At 45.0% G+C, this 17,288-nt stretch overlaps 1 protein-coding gene across 2 annotated transcripts in view; it reads left to right on the plus strand.

Moving 5' to 3' along the window:
* The window catches only part of SLC49A4 (solute carrier family 49 member 4), a 153,391-nt gene that overhangs the window by 78,695 nt on the left and 57,408 nt on the right, over positions 1-17,288 (plus strand). For both annotated transcript variants that reach the window (XM_043524878.1, XM_037912036.2), the window contains one exon: positions 10,874-11,142. In XM_043524878.1, the coding sequence (XP_043380813.1) occupies positions 10,874-11,142 (269 nt within the window). The remainder of the gene's footprint in view (positions 1-10,873; positions 11,143-17,288) is intronic.

The following is a 17,288-nucleotide window of genomic DNA, read 5'->3' on the forward strand; positions in this document are numbered from 1 at the left end:
GTGTAAGAGAGCGCCGTCAGATTTATCAGGACTTTTAAGTCCCGTATGAAGAAAGACAGAGAGATTAGACAGAAGGCTACCCTAATGGAAGCTGCTCTTAGACCGACTTTGGAGCCAAGCCTCTCAGATTCGGCACCAAGCACTTTGGCCTTGGTGCAGAGTGCTCCTCTGGCACCACGCATATCCTGGCACCATTTGCCATCTCCAGTGCCAAGGAAGAAACATAAAAAGCACTGCTCCAAGAGAGGGTGCTCACTAGTGCCTAGGAAAGGCAGTGAAAGGGAAGGTAGTAGAGTGCTACCTTGTCGTGCCACTCCTCCACCCCTGGTCCTATGGTGGCACCGTTGACTCTGGCCAAAACATTGAGTCCAGTGCGGGATCCCTGCCTATGCCAGGAAGTCGTCATGGCACCAGCGAAATCGCAGTGTCTTCAACCGGAGTCCTTAGCGTGGCCAGAGACTTCTTATTGCCAACTCCAGTGGGACAACCAATGAGCTCGAGCGGAAGAGAGCATGGTGCTTCTTCCCGGCAGCGGGACCTTGGATACTTTCCAGGGGCAAGCTAACCCTGCTTCCTTCTACGAGGTTGTCCCCGGGCCCTCAACATCGATCTGCGGAAGTGAGGGGTACCCGCACACCTGTGGTCCTCTCGGAAGGACTCATCATCTGAGTCTGAGGTGGAGCCTTCCCAAGAATACCCATCCCAAGAACTGCCACCAGTAACCGTTTTACATGCTGCTGGACCCCGGTGCAGGTCCCCCCGCCAGTACTTGCCCAGATGGACAGTGGCCTATACAATGGCCATTCTGGAACCCATTGGGGTTTCCCCTGCTACTGTGTCCATCTTCTCACCAATCAGACTCGGTTGGTTGCTTCTAAGAGGAGGGCCCTTGCACCACTTCACTTGGCATTGGACCTTGACTCTGGTGCCAGTACACAGGACGTGGACCCCATGAAGGTAGTTGAGGCTGAAAAAGTGGAAGAAGCCCCCTCTCACCCTCACCGGTATAGGTCTCTTCCTTTTTCTCCTCCTCCCCAGATGAGGCCAACCTTGGACCAAGCAGCTCACTGCCACAAGGTGACTTTAGAGCCCATCAGGAGCTTCTAAAGAGCATAGTGGCTAACCTGGGGCTAGAGGTTGAGACGCTCAAGGAATCATCCCACAGCCTCATTGACATTCTGGCTGCACCAGCACCATTTAAGGTGACTCTATCCATTAACAAGGCTGTAAGGGGTCTGGTCAGAGCCCTGCTGCAGACCCCATCTTCTCTCCCTGCCACTTCGAAGAGGGCAGAGAAGAAATACTATGTGCCAGCCAAAGGGTACGAATACCTATACTTTAACCCCCCTCCTGGCTCCCTAGTTATATTGGAAGCCAATGAGAGGTCTAGACAGGGCTAAGCACGTGCTACCCACAAATAGAAGGGCACAAAGAAACTCTATCTGTTTGGGAGAAAATTCGACAGGTGGACTCCCCAAGCCCTGCTGGGGAGATACGATTACAATTCGTGGGACTCCTTGTACATATTTAAAGACTGTGTCTCAGGACTCAAGGCAGGAATTTTCTGCCCTCTTAAAGGAAGAAACGAATGTTGCCAGAGCCTCACTCCAGGCGGCACTGGACGCAGCTGACGCACAGCCAGGATGATGGCCTCTGCAGTGGCCATGAGGCGATGCTCTTGACTGCAGTCCTTGGGGCTACCTCAGGATGTTCAGCAGTCAATTCAGGACCTCCATTTTGAAGGCTCGTCGTTTTTTTCGGTGCAGACAGACACCAAGATCCATGGCCTAAAGGACTCAAGGGCTACCTTCAGGTCGCTAGGCCTCTATGCTCCATCTATTTTGAGGAAGCACTTTAGACCTCAACAGCCGGTCCACTTTTCAGCTCCACCACCAAGACAGGACCTGTTAAAAAGAAGGGCAGAGGTTACAAGTGTCATCAACCACTTCTATCCACCTCACCTTCGATGCCGGGCTCACATAGGTACTCCAGTGGCCCCAAGCATGCCTTTTGAAAGTGCACTCGAGGGTGCTATATCAGTTCCCACTTTGAATCCTGCCACCCCCCCACCCTTTGATTTTGGACTGATTTTGCCAGTTCAGCCCAGTGTGGTCCCACATCACATCGGATCCCTGCGTGCTAAATAGAGTGGTAGATGGTTATACCCTTCAGTTTTCATCCACCCCTCCCTCCCACCCTCATCCTTCAGGGAACCTTCTCATGAGCAACTCCTAGGCCAAGAGGTGTAGATCCTCCTACCAATGGGGGCTGTGCAAGAGTCACCTCAAAAATTGAGAGGGAAAGGGTTTTACTCCCGATATTTCTTAATCCCAAAGACCAAGGGAGGGGGAGGGCTTCATCCCATCCTGGACCTGGTTTGCCTCAACAGTTATCTCAAGAAACTGAGGTGCCGCCCGGTCTCCCTGGCCTCCATCATCCCCTCCCTCAATCCAGAGGACTGGTGCTCTGCCCTCGATCTAAGGATACTTACTTTTACATTTCCATCTTCCATTGCCACAGAAGATTCTTCAGATTTATCATAAACCAGACCCATTACCAGTTCGCCCTCCTTGCATTTGGCCTGTCTGCGGCCCCTCGGGTTTTTACGAAATGCATGGTGGTGGTAACAGCCTTCCTCAGAAAGCAAGACGTTCAAGTCTACCCGTATCTTGATGATCAAGGGTCAGTGGAAGCATGTGACTAAAAGAACTAGGCAGAGAAAAAGGCGGGCTAGTGAAGGAGAAATAGAGCTTAAGAATAGGTTTGCAGAGTTGGAAAATGAAGAAGGGGCTCAGCAGGTAGTCACTGAGGGTGACAGGGCAAGGAAGAAGAGAAGAGAGGTTAGTCCTATAGGAAAAGGGGAAGAGTTAATGGAGATTACACCAAATATGAGCCCCAATAGGATACAGGATGGGTTAAAAAGGATTACAAGGGAGAATGGGAATGGAAAGAACTTGCAGCCAGAGGGAACAGGGGATAGACTGGAGAATAGCACCGTCACTAGGAAAAGGCAGGTCTATGTGATTGGGGACTCTTTACTGAGAAGAATAGATAGGCCTGTAACCAGAGCTGATCCAGAAAATAGGAGGGTGTGCTGTCTTCCGGGTGCTAAGATACGGGATGTAGACCTGAGGTTGAAAAGGATTCTAAAGGGAGCGGGAAAGAATCCCCTAATTATCCTTCATGTGGGAACAAATGATACGGCTAGATTCTCGCTGGAAAGTATTAAGGGAGACTATGCTAGGCTGGGGAGGACGCTTAAGGAAATTGAGGCTCAGGTGATCTTTAGTGGGATTCTGCCTGTTCCTAGAGAAGGGCAACAAAGGTGTGACAAGATTATGACTATCAATAGATGGCTTAGGCAGTGGTGCTATAAGGAGGGCTTTGGGATGTATGGCCATTGGGAGGCATTCATGGATAGAGGACAGTTCTCTCGGGATGGACTTCATCTGAGTAGGGAAGGAAATAGACTTCTAGGATGGAGGCTGGCACAACTGATTAAGAGAGCTTTAAACTAGGAATTTGGGGGAGATGGTTGGGAGATGTCCAGGTAATCTCCACGCCAGAATTCAGCATAGAGTGGAAAGAAAATGAAGTAAGAGTGGATACAGCTGTAGGTAGGAGGAAGGGCAGTGTAGATACAAGTCTAATAGGTTATACTGGTAGTAAAATAACCGTGCCTAATAGGGTACAGAATGTGAGTGAGGCTAAACAGCAAAAATTAAGATGTTTGTACACTAATGCAAGGAGCCTAGGTAACAAAATGGAGGAACTAGAGTTACTGGTGCAGGAAGTGAAACCAGATATCATAGGTATAACAGAGACCTGGTGGAATAGTAGTCATGACTGGGCTACAGGTATTGAAGGGTATGTGCTGTTTAGGAAAGACCGAAATAAAGGTAAAGGTGGTGGAGTAGCACTGTATATCAATGATAAGATAGAATGTAAAGAAATAAGAAGCGATGAAATGGGTATGACTGAGTCTGTCTGGGCAAAAATTAAATTGGGGAAGAAAACTATTAGAGCCTCCCCTGGGATAGTGCTTGGGGTGTGCTATAGACCGCCGGGATCTAATTTGGATATGGATAGAGCCCTTTTTAATGTTTTTAATAAAGTAAATACTAATGGAAACTGTGTGATCATGGGAGACTTTAACTTCCCAGATATAGACTGGAGGACGAGTGCTAGTAATAATAATAGGGCTCAGATTTTCCTAGATGCGATAGCTGATGGATTCCTTCAGCAAGTAGTTGCTGAACCGACTAGAGGGGATGCCATTTTAGATTTGGTCTTGGTGAGTAATGAGGACCTCATAGAGGAAATGGTTGTAGGGGATAATCTTGGCTCAAGTGATCATGAGCTAATTCAGTTCAAACTGAATGGAAGGATTAACAAAAATAAATCTGCGACTAGGGTTTTTGATTTCAAAAGGGCTGACTTTCAAAAATTAAGGAAATTAGTTAGGGAAGTGGATTGGACTGAAGAATTTATGGGTTTAAAGGTAGAGCAGGCCTGGGATTATTTTAAATTAAAGCTGCAGAAGCTATCGGAAGCCTGCATCCCAAGAAAGGGGAAAAAATTCATAGGCAGGAGTTGTAGACCAAGCTGGATGAGCAAGCATCTTAGAGAGGTAATTAAGAAAAAGCAGAAAGCATATAGGGAGTGGAAGAAGGGAGGGATCAGTAAGGCAAGCTACCTTATTGAGGTCAGAATATGTAGGGATAAAGTGAGACAGGCTAAAAGTCAAGTAGAGTTGGACCTTGCAAAGGGAATTAAAACCAATAGTAAAAGGTTCTATAGTCATATAAATAGGAAGAAAACAAAGAAAGAGGAAGTGGGACCGCTAAAAACTGAGGATGGAGTGGAGGTCAAGGATAATCTAGGCATGGCCCAATATCTAAACAAATACTTTGCCTCAGTCTTTAATAAGACTAAAGAGGATCTTAGGGATAATGGTAGCATGATAAATGGGAATGAGGATATGGAGGTAGACATCACCATATCTGAGGTAGAAGCGAAACTCAAACAGCTTAATGGGACTAAATCGGGGGGCCCAGATAATCTTCATCCAAGAATATTAAAGGAATTGGCACAAGAAATTGCAAGCCCATTAGCAAGAATTTTTAATGAATCTGTAAACTCAGGGGTTGTACCGTATGATTGGAGAATTGCTAACATAGTTCCTATTTTTAAGAAAGGGAAAAAAAGTGATCCAAGTAATTATAGGCCTGTTAGTTTGACATCTGTAGTATGCAAGGTCTTGGAAAAAATTTTGAAGGAGAAGGTAGTTAAGGACATTGAAGTCAATGGTAAATGGGACAAAATACAACATGGTTTTACAAAAGGTAGATCGTGCCAAACCAACCTGATCTCCTTCTTTGAGAAAGTAACAGATTTTTTAGATAAAGGAAACGCAGTGGATCTAATTTACTTAGATTTTAGTAAGGCGTTTGATACGGTGCCACATGGGGAATTATTAGTTAAATTGGATAAGATGGGCATCAATAGGAAAATTGAAAGGTGGATAGGGAATTGGTTAAAGGGGAGACTACAACGGGTCCTACTGAAAGGTGAACTGTCAAGTTGGAGGGAGGTTACCAGTGGAGTTCCTCAGGGATCGGTTTTGGGACCAATCTTATTTAATCTTTTTATTACTGACCTGGGCACAAAAAGTGGGAGTGTGCTAATAAAGTTTGCAGATGATACAAAGCTGGGAGGTATTGCTAATTTAGAGAAGGATAGGGATACCATACAGGAGGATCTGGATGACCTTGTAAACTGGAGTAATAGGAATAGGATGAAATTTAATAGTGAGAAGTGTAAGGTCATGCATTTAGGGATTAATAACAAGAATTTTAGTTATAAGCTAGGGACGCATCAACTAGAAGTAACGGAGGAGGAAAAGGACCTTGGAGTATTGGTTGATCATAGGATGACTATGAGCTGCCAATGTGATATGGCTGTGAAAAAAGCTAATGTCGTCTTGGGATGCATCAGGAGAGGTATTTCCAGTAGGGATAAGGAGGTCTTAGTACCGTTATATAAGGCACTGGTGAGACCTCACCTGGAGTACTGTGTGCAGTTCTGGTCTCCCATGTTTAAGAAGGATGAATTCAAACTGGAACAGGTACAGAGAAGGGCTACTAGGATGATCCGAGGAATGGAAAACTTGTCTTATGAAAGGAGACTCAGGGAGCTTGGCTTGTTTAGCCTAACTAAAAGAAGGTTGAGGGGAGATATGATTGCTCTCTATAAATATATCAGAGGGATAAATACCAGAGAGGGAGAGGAATTATTTAAACTCAGTACCAATGTGGACACAAGAACAAATGGATATAAACTGGCCACTAGGAAATTTAGATTAGAAATTAGACGAAGGTTTCTAACCATCAGAGGAGTGAAGTTTTGGAATAGCCTTCCGAGGGAAGTAGTGGGGGCAAAAGATCTATCTTGCTTTAAGATTAAACTCGATAAGTTTATGGAGGAGATGGTATGATGGGATAACATGGCTTTGGTAATTAAATATTCATGGTAAATAGGCCCAATGGCCTGTGATGGGTTTTAGATGGGGTAAGATCCAAGTTACCCGGGAAAGAATTTTCTGTAGTATCTGGCTGATGAATCTTGCCCATATGCTCAGGGTTTAGCTGATCGCCATATTTGGGGTCTGGAAGGAATTTTCCTCCAGGGCAGATTGGAAGGCCCTGGAGGTTTTTCGCCTTCCTCTGTAGCATGGGGCACGGATCACTTGCTGGAGGATTCTCTGCTCCTTGAGGTCTTTAAACTACAATTTGAGGACTTCAATAGCACAGATATAGGTGTGAGGTTTTTTTGTGGGAGTGGTGGGTGAAATTCTGTGGCCTGCGTTGTGCAGGAGGTCAGACTAGATGATCATAATGGTCCCTTCTGACCTAAATATCTATGAATCTATAAGGGTCTTGATGATCAAGGGTTGCTCAGAGGCCCAAGTAAAGAACAGCACAGGCCTGGTCCAAGACACCTTCTGAACACTGGGCCAGTTGATAAATGAACAAGTCGATTCTCATTCCAGTACAGGGGATAGAGTTTATCGGGCCAGTGCTTGACTCAACCCAGGTCATAGCCTTCCTTCCAGAGGCTCAATTCCAGACAATGTCGGCTCTGATATCTCAGGTCATGGCCCAACCAGTCAGAACAGCCCAGGTTTGCCTCAAGCTCCTGGGACACAGGGCTGTGTTAACTTCCGTGTATGGCATGCAAAGCTCACCTCACGTCCCTGCAGGTGTCGTTAGCTTCAGTGTACTCGTTGAAGAGACACCACTTGGACTCAGTAGTTACTGTTCCGGCCCCGGTCCTCGCCTCCTTCAACTGATGGAAGAGACCCCCAGTCGGCAGGGGTGGACATTCCCTTTGTTGCCCCCCAGCCATCCATGTCCCTCGTGTTGAACGCTTCAGACCTAGGTTTGGGAGCCCACCTTGATCGCCTCAGGATGCAGGGCCTGTGGTCCCAGGAAGAGCTCTCCCAGGCACAAAAACGTCAGGGAGTTAAGAGCCATCTTCTTACCTTGCCCGGCAAGGTAGTGCGAGTACTGATGGACAGCACCACAGCCATATTCTACATCAACAAGCAGGGAGGAGTATGTTCCTCCGCCCTATGGCAGTAGGCCATCCATCTATGGGACTTCTGCGTAAAGCACTTCATCCACCTTAAGGCTTCCCATCCTCCAGGAGCCCGGAACTCCCTGGCTCATCACCTCAGCAGATCTCTCTCCTCTTACCACGAGTGGTCCCTTCACCCAGAGGTCACCAGGTTCATCTTCCAAAGGTAAGGATCTCCCCAGGTAGACCTGTTCATGACCAAGCAGAACAGGAAATGCCATCAGTTTTGCTGACTGCACGGGCACAGCCCGGGCTCCCTTTCAGAGCTCCTGTACTGTGTATTTTCTCCAGTTCCTCTAGTACACAGTGTCCTTCTAAAAATCAAGCGGGACAGGGTGAGAGTTATTCTTATAGCCCTGGCATGGCTGTGCCAACACTGATTCAGCATGCTGCGAAACTTATCAGTAGCACCCCTGCTAGCACTCCCACTCTGTTTGGACCTGATTTCACAACACCACATCCGTTTGCTCCACCGAATGTTGGGTCCCTTCACATGACCATATGGAAGCTCCATGGCTAAATCTGGAGGAGCAAGCCTATTCAGAACACATTTGACAAGTCTTGCTGGGTAGTAGGAAGCTGTCCACTAGGGCTGCCTACCTCACCAAGTGGAAGTGTTTCTTGATATGGTCATCCCAACGAGGCCTTTCTCTGGCTTGGTTTTCCTTCTGTCTGTTCTGGAGAACGTGCTTCACCTAAAACAACAAGGTATGGCCCACACATCTGTCAAGGTACACCTAGCAGCAATTTCAGCCTTCCAACCGCCAGTGGGCAGGTCAGTTTTCTCTCACGAGATGACAATTCGCTTTCTTAAGGGGTTAGAGAGACTTCACCCTCAGGTTTGCAAACCAGTTCCCCCATGGGATTTGAACTTGGTCCTATCGAAACTCACGGGCCCTCCCTTTGAGCTGCTAGTATGTCCTCTGCTCTTTCTCTCCTGGAAGGTTGCCTTCCTGATAGCAATTACCTCAGCTAGAAGGGTCTTTGAAATCGGGGCCCTTATGTCAGAACCATCATACTCAGTTTTCTTCAAGGACAAGATTCAACTGCACCCCCATCTGCCTGCCAAAGGTGGTCTCGCAATTCCATAGCAACCAAGCCATTTTTCTGCCAGTCTTCTTCTCGAAGCGGCACAAGAATTCAGAAGAGCGGCAGCTTCACTCATTGGATGTTAGGTGTGCCCTTGGCTGCTACATCGAGAGAACTAAACTAGTTCGCGGATCCATGCAACTCTTTGTGTCAATAGCAGAGAGGATGAAAGACCTACTGGTTTCAGCCCAAAGAATCTCATCCTGGATAACCTCCTGTGTTCAGGCATACTACGAGCAAGCGAATGTTCCACCACCTGCCATCTTGACTACTCATTCCACGAGAGTGCAGGCCTCTTCAGCAGCATTTCTGGCCAAAGTTCCAATCCAAGACATTTGCAGGGCCTCAACATGAGCAACACATCTTGAAAAACAGCTGTTACAGAAGGTCAGTAACTGTTCGTTTGGGGTTGTTTGGGACCTCCAATCTAAGAATTGAACATGCTTGACCCTGCTTAGCTTGTGATGTCTGTCAAAATCACAGCATGAGATAGTATAGCTGCAGTTGCATATTACAAAGAAAGGATAACACATCTAATCGTTAGATTTATAACAGATATTTTTCCTTTTATTTAATAGTTAATATAATTTAACTCCCAGATAAAGAGTCAGTAAAATGTTTCCTTTAGATGGTGTGGGATGGTGTTTTTTTGGTCTAAAGTATCTTTTGTAAGTTTCCTTAATAGATTTCAGAGTAGCAGCCGTGTTAGTCTGTATTCGCAAAAAGAAAAGGAGTACTAGTGGCACCTTAGAGACTAACCAATTTATTTGAGCATAAGCTTTTGTGAGCTACAGCTCACTTCATCAGATGTATCCGATGAAGTGAGCTGTAGCTCACAAAAGCTTATGCTCAAATAAATTGGTTAGTCTCTACGGTGCCACTAGTACTCCTTTTCTTAATAGATTTGAATTGAAATTAATGTTGAATGAGTGGCATTCATCAGTTTTTCTTGTAGGTACATGTTAGTTGTTAACTTGATAAACTATCTATCAACCTTTTCCTGAGATTTTTTCCTTCCTACATTTTAAAGCTCCTGCCATGTTCTATGACATTTAGCCATTTGTGGCTTGAAGTGTTGCCTAAATGCTGATTAAGCTTAGCTTATGTTTCCTATTTTTAGGCCATATCTTTGTGTTTCTTATGACTATGTTCTTGCAGCAGTAACAGAGGGTTCACATTTCATTTTTAAAAAATAACGGTCAAAATAAATTTTGAAATCACCTCCATTCTCATCTTAATGTAGAAAGGGTGTATTCCTTTTGGAGATTGAAAATGATTTTGGCTGGCTTGCTAGCTAGCTTGTCCCTGACTGCTTTTTTAGACTCCATGTATTTTATAAATTTCAAAAGGTCTTGGCATCTCAAGTCTGATTACATTTGCAAAAGTCAAAGTGGAAGGTTTCTGGCTCTATTCCTTGTTTATAAGAGAGCTCAAAAACTCCTCCATGTGTGTGCTGACTGTGTCAGTGCTGGATGTGTGTGTTCAGTGTCTATAGTGTTCGGGACTAATACCTTTGTTTTGATTTCCAGCCTTTAGTTGTTAGACCCAGGTGAGGGTGCATCGGGGGTGGGGCAAGGAAAGGGAAATTGTATTTTGCTACATGGCTGTTCTAAATAGCAGAATAAGACGATTCTGTCTCAGAACAACTAAGGGTCTAATCTTATCTTGCTTTTAGCGTAAATCTTCCATTAGTGTGGAAGTGGAAGTAAATTGTGTAATGAAAATATGCAAAAGGGCTTTGTGGTAGATCCAAAATTGAAACCCGATAAGGGGTTTAAAACTCTCAGTGGGACTTATGCCTGCATAACACACATGGGGTTAGGTTTAACATTTTGGAGCTTGACTGTGACTAAGCCTCTTTCTTCCTTTATACCCTATCATGCTATCCTCCTCTCCAAAGCAATGTCACTCTTTTATTCCCTTCACCATTCCTTCTTTGAAGAGAACATTTAACTTCTCCATTCATTTCAGTGCTAATAAGAACAAAGTAGCTTCTAGATTCTTCATGAGTCTAGTCCTGCTTCCTTTTCTGCTAATGATTTTTGCATATCTTTTGTGGAGTTACACATTTTAGTGCATTCTATATCTTACATAATGTTTAAGTAATTACTTTGTAAATGTCTGCATATTCTTTTCTCCATTCCAGACTGATTCATGGAGGGCAGCTGTTAAATGGATTGGCAGGTCCAACTGTAATGAATGCTGCTCCATTTCTCTCCACTACCTGGTTTTCTCCCGATGAACGTGCCACTGCAACGGCTATTGCATCATTGCTCAATTATCTTGGTGCAGCATGTGCATTTTTAGTAGGACCTCTGGTGGTTCCATCTCCGAATGGAACATCCCATCTTCCACTTGCATCAGAAAGTAACTCTGAGCATATCAAGGACCGCATTGAGGCTGTGTTGTATGCAGGTATTTTAAAACTAATTTACTTTTATTGTGTCTAAAGTGTGAACTACTACCCTCTAGTGGCTGGCCTGCAGACAAAATTGCTGATGGCTTAAAGAGTAGTTGTTCTATATCTCAGGTGGTAGAAGAATCCTGTGTTCTAGGGAGAGCTAAATTCTGTTCCCTTTGCCACATGTGTGGGGTAACCAATTAGGCTGTGTCTCTGAATGCAGACACAAATTCATTCAAAATGCAGTATCTGGTCTAGTTTTTCATATTTTCTGATTTCCCAGGGCAATTATCTTACACTAGGTCTTTGTGTTTTAATGCAGAACTTCAAAATTATGCTTGTTTTGTTGAACTTTTTAACAGTAAACCTCTCACTACCAGTTCATGTTTCTCTTTATCATTAACAGTGATAGTTTAAATCTAACGATCTCTCAGCATTTCATGCATAACCTCTGTGTTAAATCAGTCCTCATTTAGGGCTTAAATGTGTGAGAGTTAGGGCTGTCAATTAATCACAGTTAGCTCAAGCGATTAACTCAAAAAAATTAAGCACAATTAAAAAAATTAATTGCTATTAATCGCAGTTTTCATCGCACTGTTAAGCAATAGAATTCAATCGAAATTTATTAAATATTTTTGGATGTTTTTCTACGTTTTCAAATATATTGATTTCAATTACGATACAGAATACAAAGTGTACAGTGCTTACTTTATATTATTATTTTATTACAAATATTTGCATTGTAAAATGAGAAACAAAAGAAATAGTATTTTTCAATTCACCACATACAAGTACGGTATTGCAATCTCTTTATGGTGAAAGTTGAACTTACAAATGTAGATTTTGTTGTTGTTACATAACTGCACTCAAAACCAAAACAATTTAACGCTTTAGAGCCTACAGGTCCACTCAGTCCTACTTCTTGTTCAGCCAATCACTAAGACAAACAAGTTTGTTTACATTTACGGGAGATAATGCTGCCTGCTTCTTGTGTATAATGTTACCTGAATGTGAGAACAGGTGTTCGCATGGCACTTTTGTAGCCTGCATTGCAAGGTATTTACATGCCAGATATGCTAAACATTCGTATGGCCCTTCATGCTTTGGCCACCATTCCAGTGGACATGCTTCCATGCTGATGACGCTCGTTTAAAAAAATATGCGTTAATTAAATTTTGTAACCTTGGGGGAGAATAGTATGTCTCCTGCTCTGTTTTACCTTCATTTTGCCATATGTTTCATGTTATAGCAGTCTCAGATGATGACCCAGCACATGTTGTTCATTTTAAGAACACTTTCACTGCAGATTTGACAAAATGCAAAGAAGGTACCAATGTGAGATTTCTAAAGATAGCTATAGCACTTGACCCAAGGTTTAAGAATCTGAAGTGCCTTCCAAAATCTGAGAGGGACGAGGTGTGGAGCATGCTTTCAGAAGTCTTAAAAGAGCAGTACTCCGATGTGGAAACTGCAGAACCTGAAACTCAAAAAAAGAAAATCAGCTGGTGGCATCTGACTCAGATGATGAAAGTGAACATGCGTCAGTCTGCACTGTTTTGGATCGTTATTGAGCAGAACTCCTCATTAGTATGGACTCATGTCCTCTGGAATAGTGGTTGAAGCATGAAGGGACATATGAATTTTTAGTGCACCTGGCGACCGCAGCTACAACAGTGCCATGTGAACACCTGTTCTCACTTTTGGGTGATATTGTTAACGAAGTGGGAAGCATTATTTCCTGCAAATGTAAACAAACTTGTTTGTCTGAGTGACTGGCTGAACAAGAAGTAGGACTGAGAGGACTTATAGGTTCTAAAGTTTTACATTGTTTTATTTTTGAATGCAGTTATTTTTTGTTTATAATTCCTCAGGAGGTCATCTAGTCCAACCCCCTGCTCAAAGTAGGACCAATCCCCAACTAAATCATCCCAGCCAGGGCTTTGTCAAGCCTGACCTTAAAAACTTCTAAGGAAGGAGATTCCACCACCTCCCTAGGTAACGCATTCCAGTGTTTCACCACCCTCCTAGTGAAAAAGTTTTTCCTAATATCCAACCTAAACCTCCCCAAATAAATGTAAAGTGAGCACTATACACTTTGTGGTCTGTGTTGTAATTGAAATCAATATATTTGAAAATGTAGAAAACATCCAAAAATATTTAAATAAATGGTATTCTATTATTGTTTAACAGTGTGATTAATCGCACGACTAATTTTTTTAATTGCTTGGCAGCCCTAGTAAGAGTTTTTCAAAAGTGATTTGTTAAATAATTATTTGAGAATATAATTGTGGAATAAAACCCACTAGATCTTGATTTTTTTTTAACCAAAGAGTATTTAATGCTGTTCTTTAGATTTATTCAGAAGCAACAATTTACTGAATAGTAGTAATGTATGAAATTGAACACTGTACAATACTTGATTTATTTATCCAAACTGTTCCTTGTGATGGTTTCTTCAGGACAGCAGGATAATTTCTTAAGTGTTTTAAGAAACTTATTCTAGTCATGTTCAGTGGCAAATTGTTTTCTTTAAAGATGAACTCCGGTTTAAGAATCTAGGGCTTGATTCTCTTCTAATGTAAATTGCTATAGCTGACCATTTCATGTCAGTTAAGAATTTGGCCCAGTTTTCTCTCTAGAGTTCATAGAATCATAGATTTTAAGGTCAGAAGGGACCATTATGATCATCTGGTCTGACCTCCTGCACAACACAGGCCACAGAATCTCACCCACCAAGTCCTGTAACAAACCCCTAACTTATGTCTGAGCTCCTGAAGTCCTCAAATCGTGGTTTAAAGACTTCATGGTGCAGAGAATCCTCCGGCAAGTGACCCATGCCCCACGCTGCAGAGGAAAAACCCCCGTGGCCTCTGCCAATCTGCTCTGGAGGAAAATTCCTTCCCAACCCCAAATATGGCGATAACCCTGAGCATGTGGGCAAGACTCACCAGCCAGACACCCAGGAAAGAATTCTCTGTAGTAACTGAGATCCCACCCCATCTAACATCCCATCACAGGCCATTGGGCATATCTACCGCTAATAGTCTAAGATCAATTAATTGCCAAAATTAGGCTATCCCATCATATCATATCAGTTCAGTCAAGGGATATTGCTAGGCTCATTTTTTTCTATTTAAAATATTTTTGAAAAGGCATCTTAGTGGTTAAAAGTATATATACTATAGTGTATATACAAGTATATTGGACTCTCCTGGCTATTTGCAGTGCTTTGTGCCTGTCCATTCTTCATGAGGCGAGTTTTCTTATAGGTTAATAATGACAGGGTATCGGGCACTTTCCTTTCTTTACTTTAATAACAAGCAGTTGAAGTTGGATCATCATGTAAGTGGGTACTACATAGCCCCTGCTTCTTTGAGTGCTTGCTCATATCCATTCCATGTTAGGTGTGCGTGCGCTGTGTGCACAGTTGCCAGGGAATTTTCCTTCAGTGGTATCTGTCAGGCTGCCCATAGTGCCCTCTGGTACTGTGTGCTCATGCACTGGTATAAGGGGCCCAGCCGGCCCCACACCCTCTCAGTTCCTTCTTACTGCCCAGGACGGTCGCTGGAATAGGTCCTCTTGCTTTGGCAAGGCGTTCATTCAGTGATTTTTCTTGTTATTCTCTAGTTTAGTTTTATTTTAATCTTAATTTCTAGTTTAGTGTAGATAGTGTATATAGTTAGAAACCCTCTCTTAGCTTAGAGGGGCTTCTTTCACCCCAGGGGCTAGGCATGCCCCGGTCTCCGAGCTGCAAACCCTGCACCTCCTATGGCAAGCCTATGCCCGTGAGTGACCCACAATCCAGTTGTCTGAAGTGTCTAGGAAAGGCTCATGTACAGAAGCATTGTCAAATCTGCCAGGACTTCAAGCCTCAAACGAAGAAAGCTAGAGAGGCTAGACTAATGGAAGCCGTGTTTAGACTGGCGTCGGAGCCAAGTTGGTCAGACTTGGTGCTGATCGCTGTGATTTAGGTGTGAAGCACCCTTCTGGCAATTCCCGTTTCTCAGCACCATTCTCCATCTCTGGTACCGAGACAAAAGCATAAGAAGTAGCAATCCAAGAGGGGACGCGCCTTCGTACTGAGGGCAGCAGAGTGTGATCTGCATTGGGCAACTCCTCTATCCCTGTTCTGCTAGTGGCACGGTCAACTCTGCCCTGCTCACAGGTGCCATTGAGTCCAGTGTGGGAACATCCACCGATGCGAGTGAGTCACTGTGGCACCATTGGGATTGCGGTGCCTTCCACCCAAGAGCCTTTTCAGCAGCCAGGGACTTAATAACACTTCTGGTACTGCCAACCTCAGTGGGGCAACCACCAGCTCCGACGAGTGCATTGAGCAGAAGGGAGCATGGGGCCCCCGAGCTCATACCCGGCACTGGTGACTGCAGTACTGACAAGAGGCAAACCGGCTCTCCTGTTGTTGGTGAGGGCTTCCCTGATCTGGCACCGATCCCCGGACCCTCAGGACTGACTGACGGAAGCAAAGGGTACCCGTTTCTCCATGGTATCCTCAAGAGGACTCGTCCTTGGAGTCAGAGCCACCACTACCCATCCTACATCCCACTGGATCTCAGTGTGGGTCCCCCTGCTGGTACCTGGCCTGGAGGACAGTGGCCAGTGAAGGTCCAGTGGCTGTACTGGAATCTGTGGGGCTTTCCCCCAGTACCAGGGCCTCGGTCCAGCTGTTCCTACTCGGACTTAGCCCTGGGAGATGTAATTGTGGCTGAAGAAGAAGAGGAAGGCCCCTTCCTCCTCCCCTCCCCCCCGTGCAGGCCTCTTACTCCTCCACCTCAGATGAAGCTGGCGCAGGACTAAGCAGCTCGGTGCCATGGGACAATTTTAGAGCTCATCAGGAGCTTCTAAAAAGGGTGGCTGCCAACCTGGGGCTAGAGGTGGAGATTCTTAAAGAGTCTTTAGATTGCCTCATTGACATTTTGGCCATGTCTGTCCCATCAAAGGTGGCCCTACCCCTCAATGAGACCATTATGGGTCTGGTCTGAGCACTGTGGCAGAGCCCAGCCTCCCCCCCACATCAAAGAGGGCAGAGAAAAAATATTATATAGTGGCCAAGGGGTACTAATACCTGTACTCCCACCCTCCTCCCTGGTCCCTGGTGATCACTGCGGCAAATGAGAGGGACAGACAAGGGTAGTTAGGCATGACTCCCAAGCAGAAGGACTTGAAGAAGCTAGACGAGTGGGTTATAGCTTTGCATTTCCAACCAACAAGCCTTGCTGGGGAGGTATGATTACAACTTTTGGGACTCTATGGCAAAGTTTAAACACTTGCTGCTTCAGGACTCTAAGCAAGAGTTTTCCGCCCTCATGGAGGAAAGGAAGACCATAGCCAGAGCCTCCCTCCAGGTGGCCCTAGACACAAGTGATGCTGCGGCCAGAACAATAGCTTTGGCTGTTGTCACAAGAAGTTGCTTCTAGCTCCAATCATCAGGGTTACCACTGGAAGTCCAGCAGTCAATCCAGGATCTTCCCTTGAAGTGTATGTTCCTATTTTCAGAACAGACAAACTCAAAGCTCCACTGTCTGAAAAACTCCAGGGCTACGGTCAGATCCCTGGGCCTTCAAGGAAGCACTTCAGGCCTCAGTGGCCAGCCCACTTCTCGGCCCTACTGCCTTGGCAGGACCTGTTCAAGAAAAGGAGCAGGGGTTACAAGTGAAGGAGCCGCCTCCCCTCTACCTTATCCTCACTACCGGGGTTACACAGACATGCAGGAGGCCCCAAACAGAACTTCTGAAGGTGTGCTTGAGGGCACGAAACCTGTTCCTGCTTCGCATCCTGCCCCCCTTTTGTTTTCGGACCATCTCTCCTACTTCAGTCCGGCGTGGTTCTTCATCACTTCAGACTGTTGGGTACTGAGTATGGTGGAGGGAAGGTTACACCCTTCAGTTTTCTTCCACCCCTCCTTACCATCCCCCATCCCTCTTCAGGGACCCTTCTCACGAGAAACTTCTAGCCCAAGAGGTGCAAGCCCTCCTGCAGTTGGGGGCTGTGGAAGAGGTACCTCAGGATTTGAGGGGAAAAGGGTTTTACTTCCGATATTTCCTACTCCCAAAAGCCAAAGGGGGTCTTTGACCTATGGTGGACCTCTTGTCGTCTCAACAATTATCTCAAGAAACTGAGGTGCCACATGGTCTCCCTGACC

Source organism: Chelonia mydas, chromosome 11, assembly GCF_015237465.2.
Source record: "Chelonia mydas isolate rCheMyd1 chromosome 11, rCheMyd1.pri.v2, whole genome shotgun sequence".
In the NCBI taxonomy this organism is placed as follows: domain Eukaryota; kingdom Metazoa; phylum Chordata; order Testudines; family Cheloniidae; genus Chelonia; species Chelonia mydas.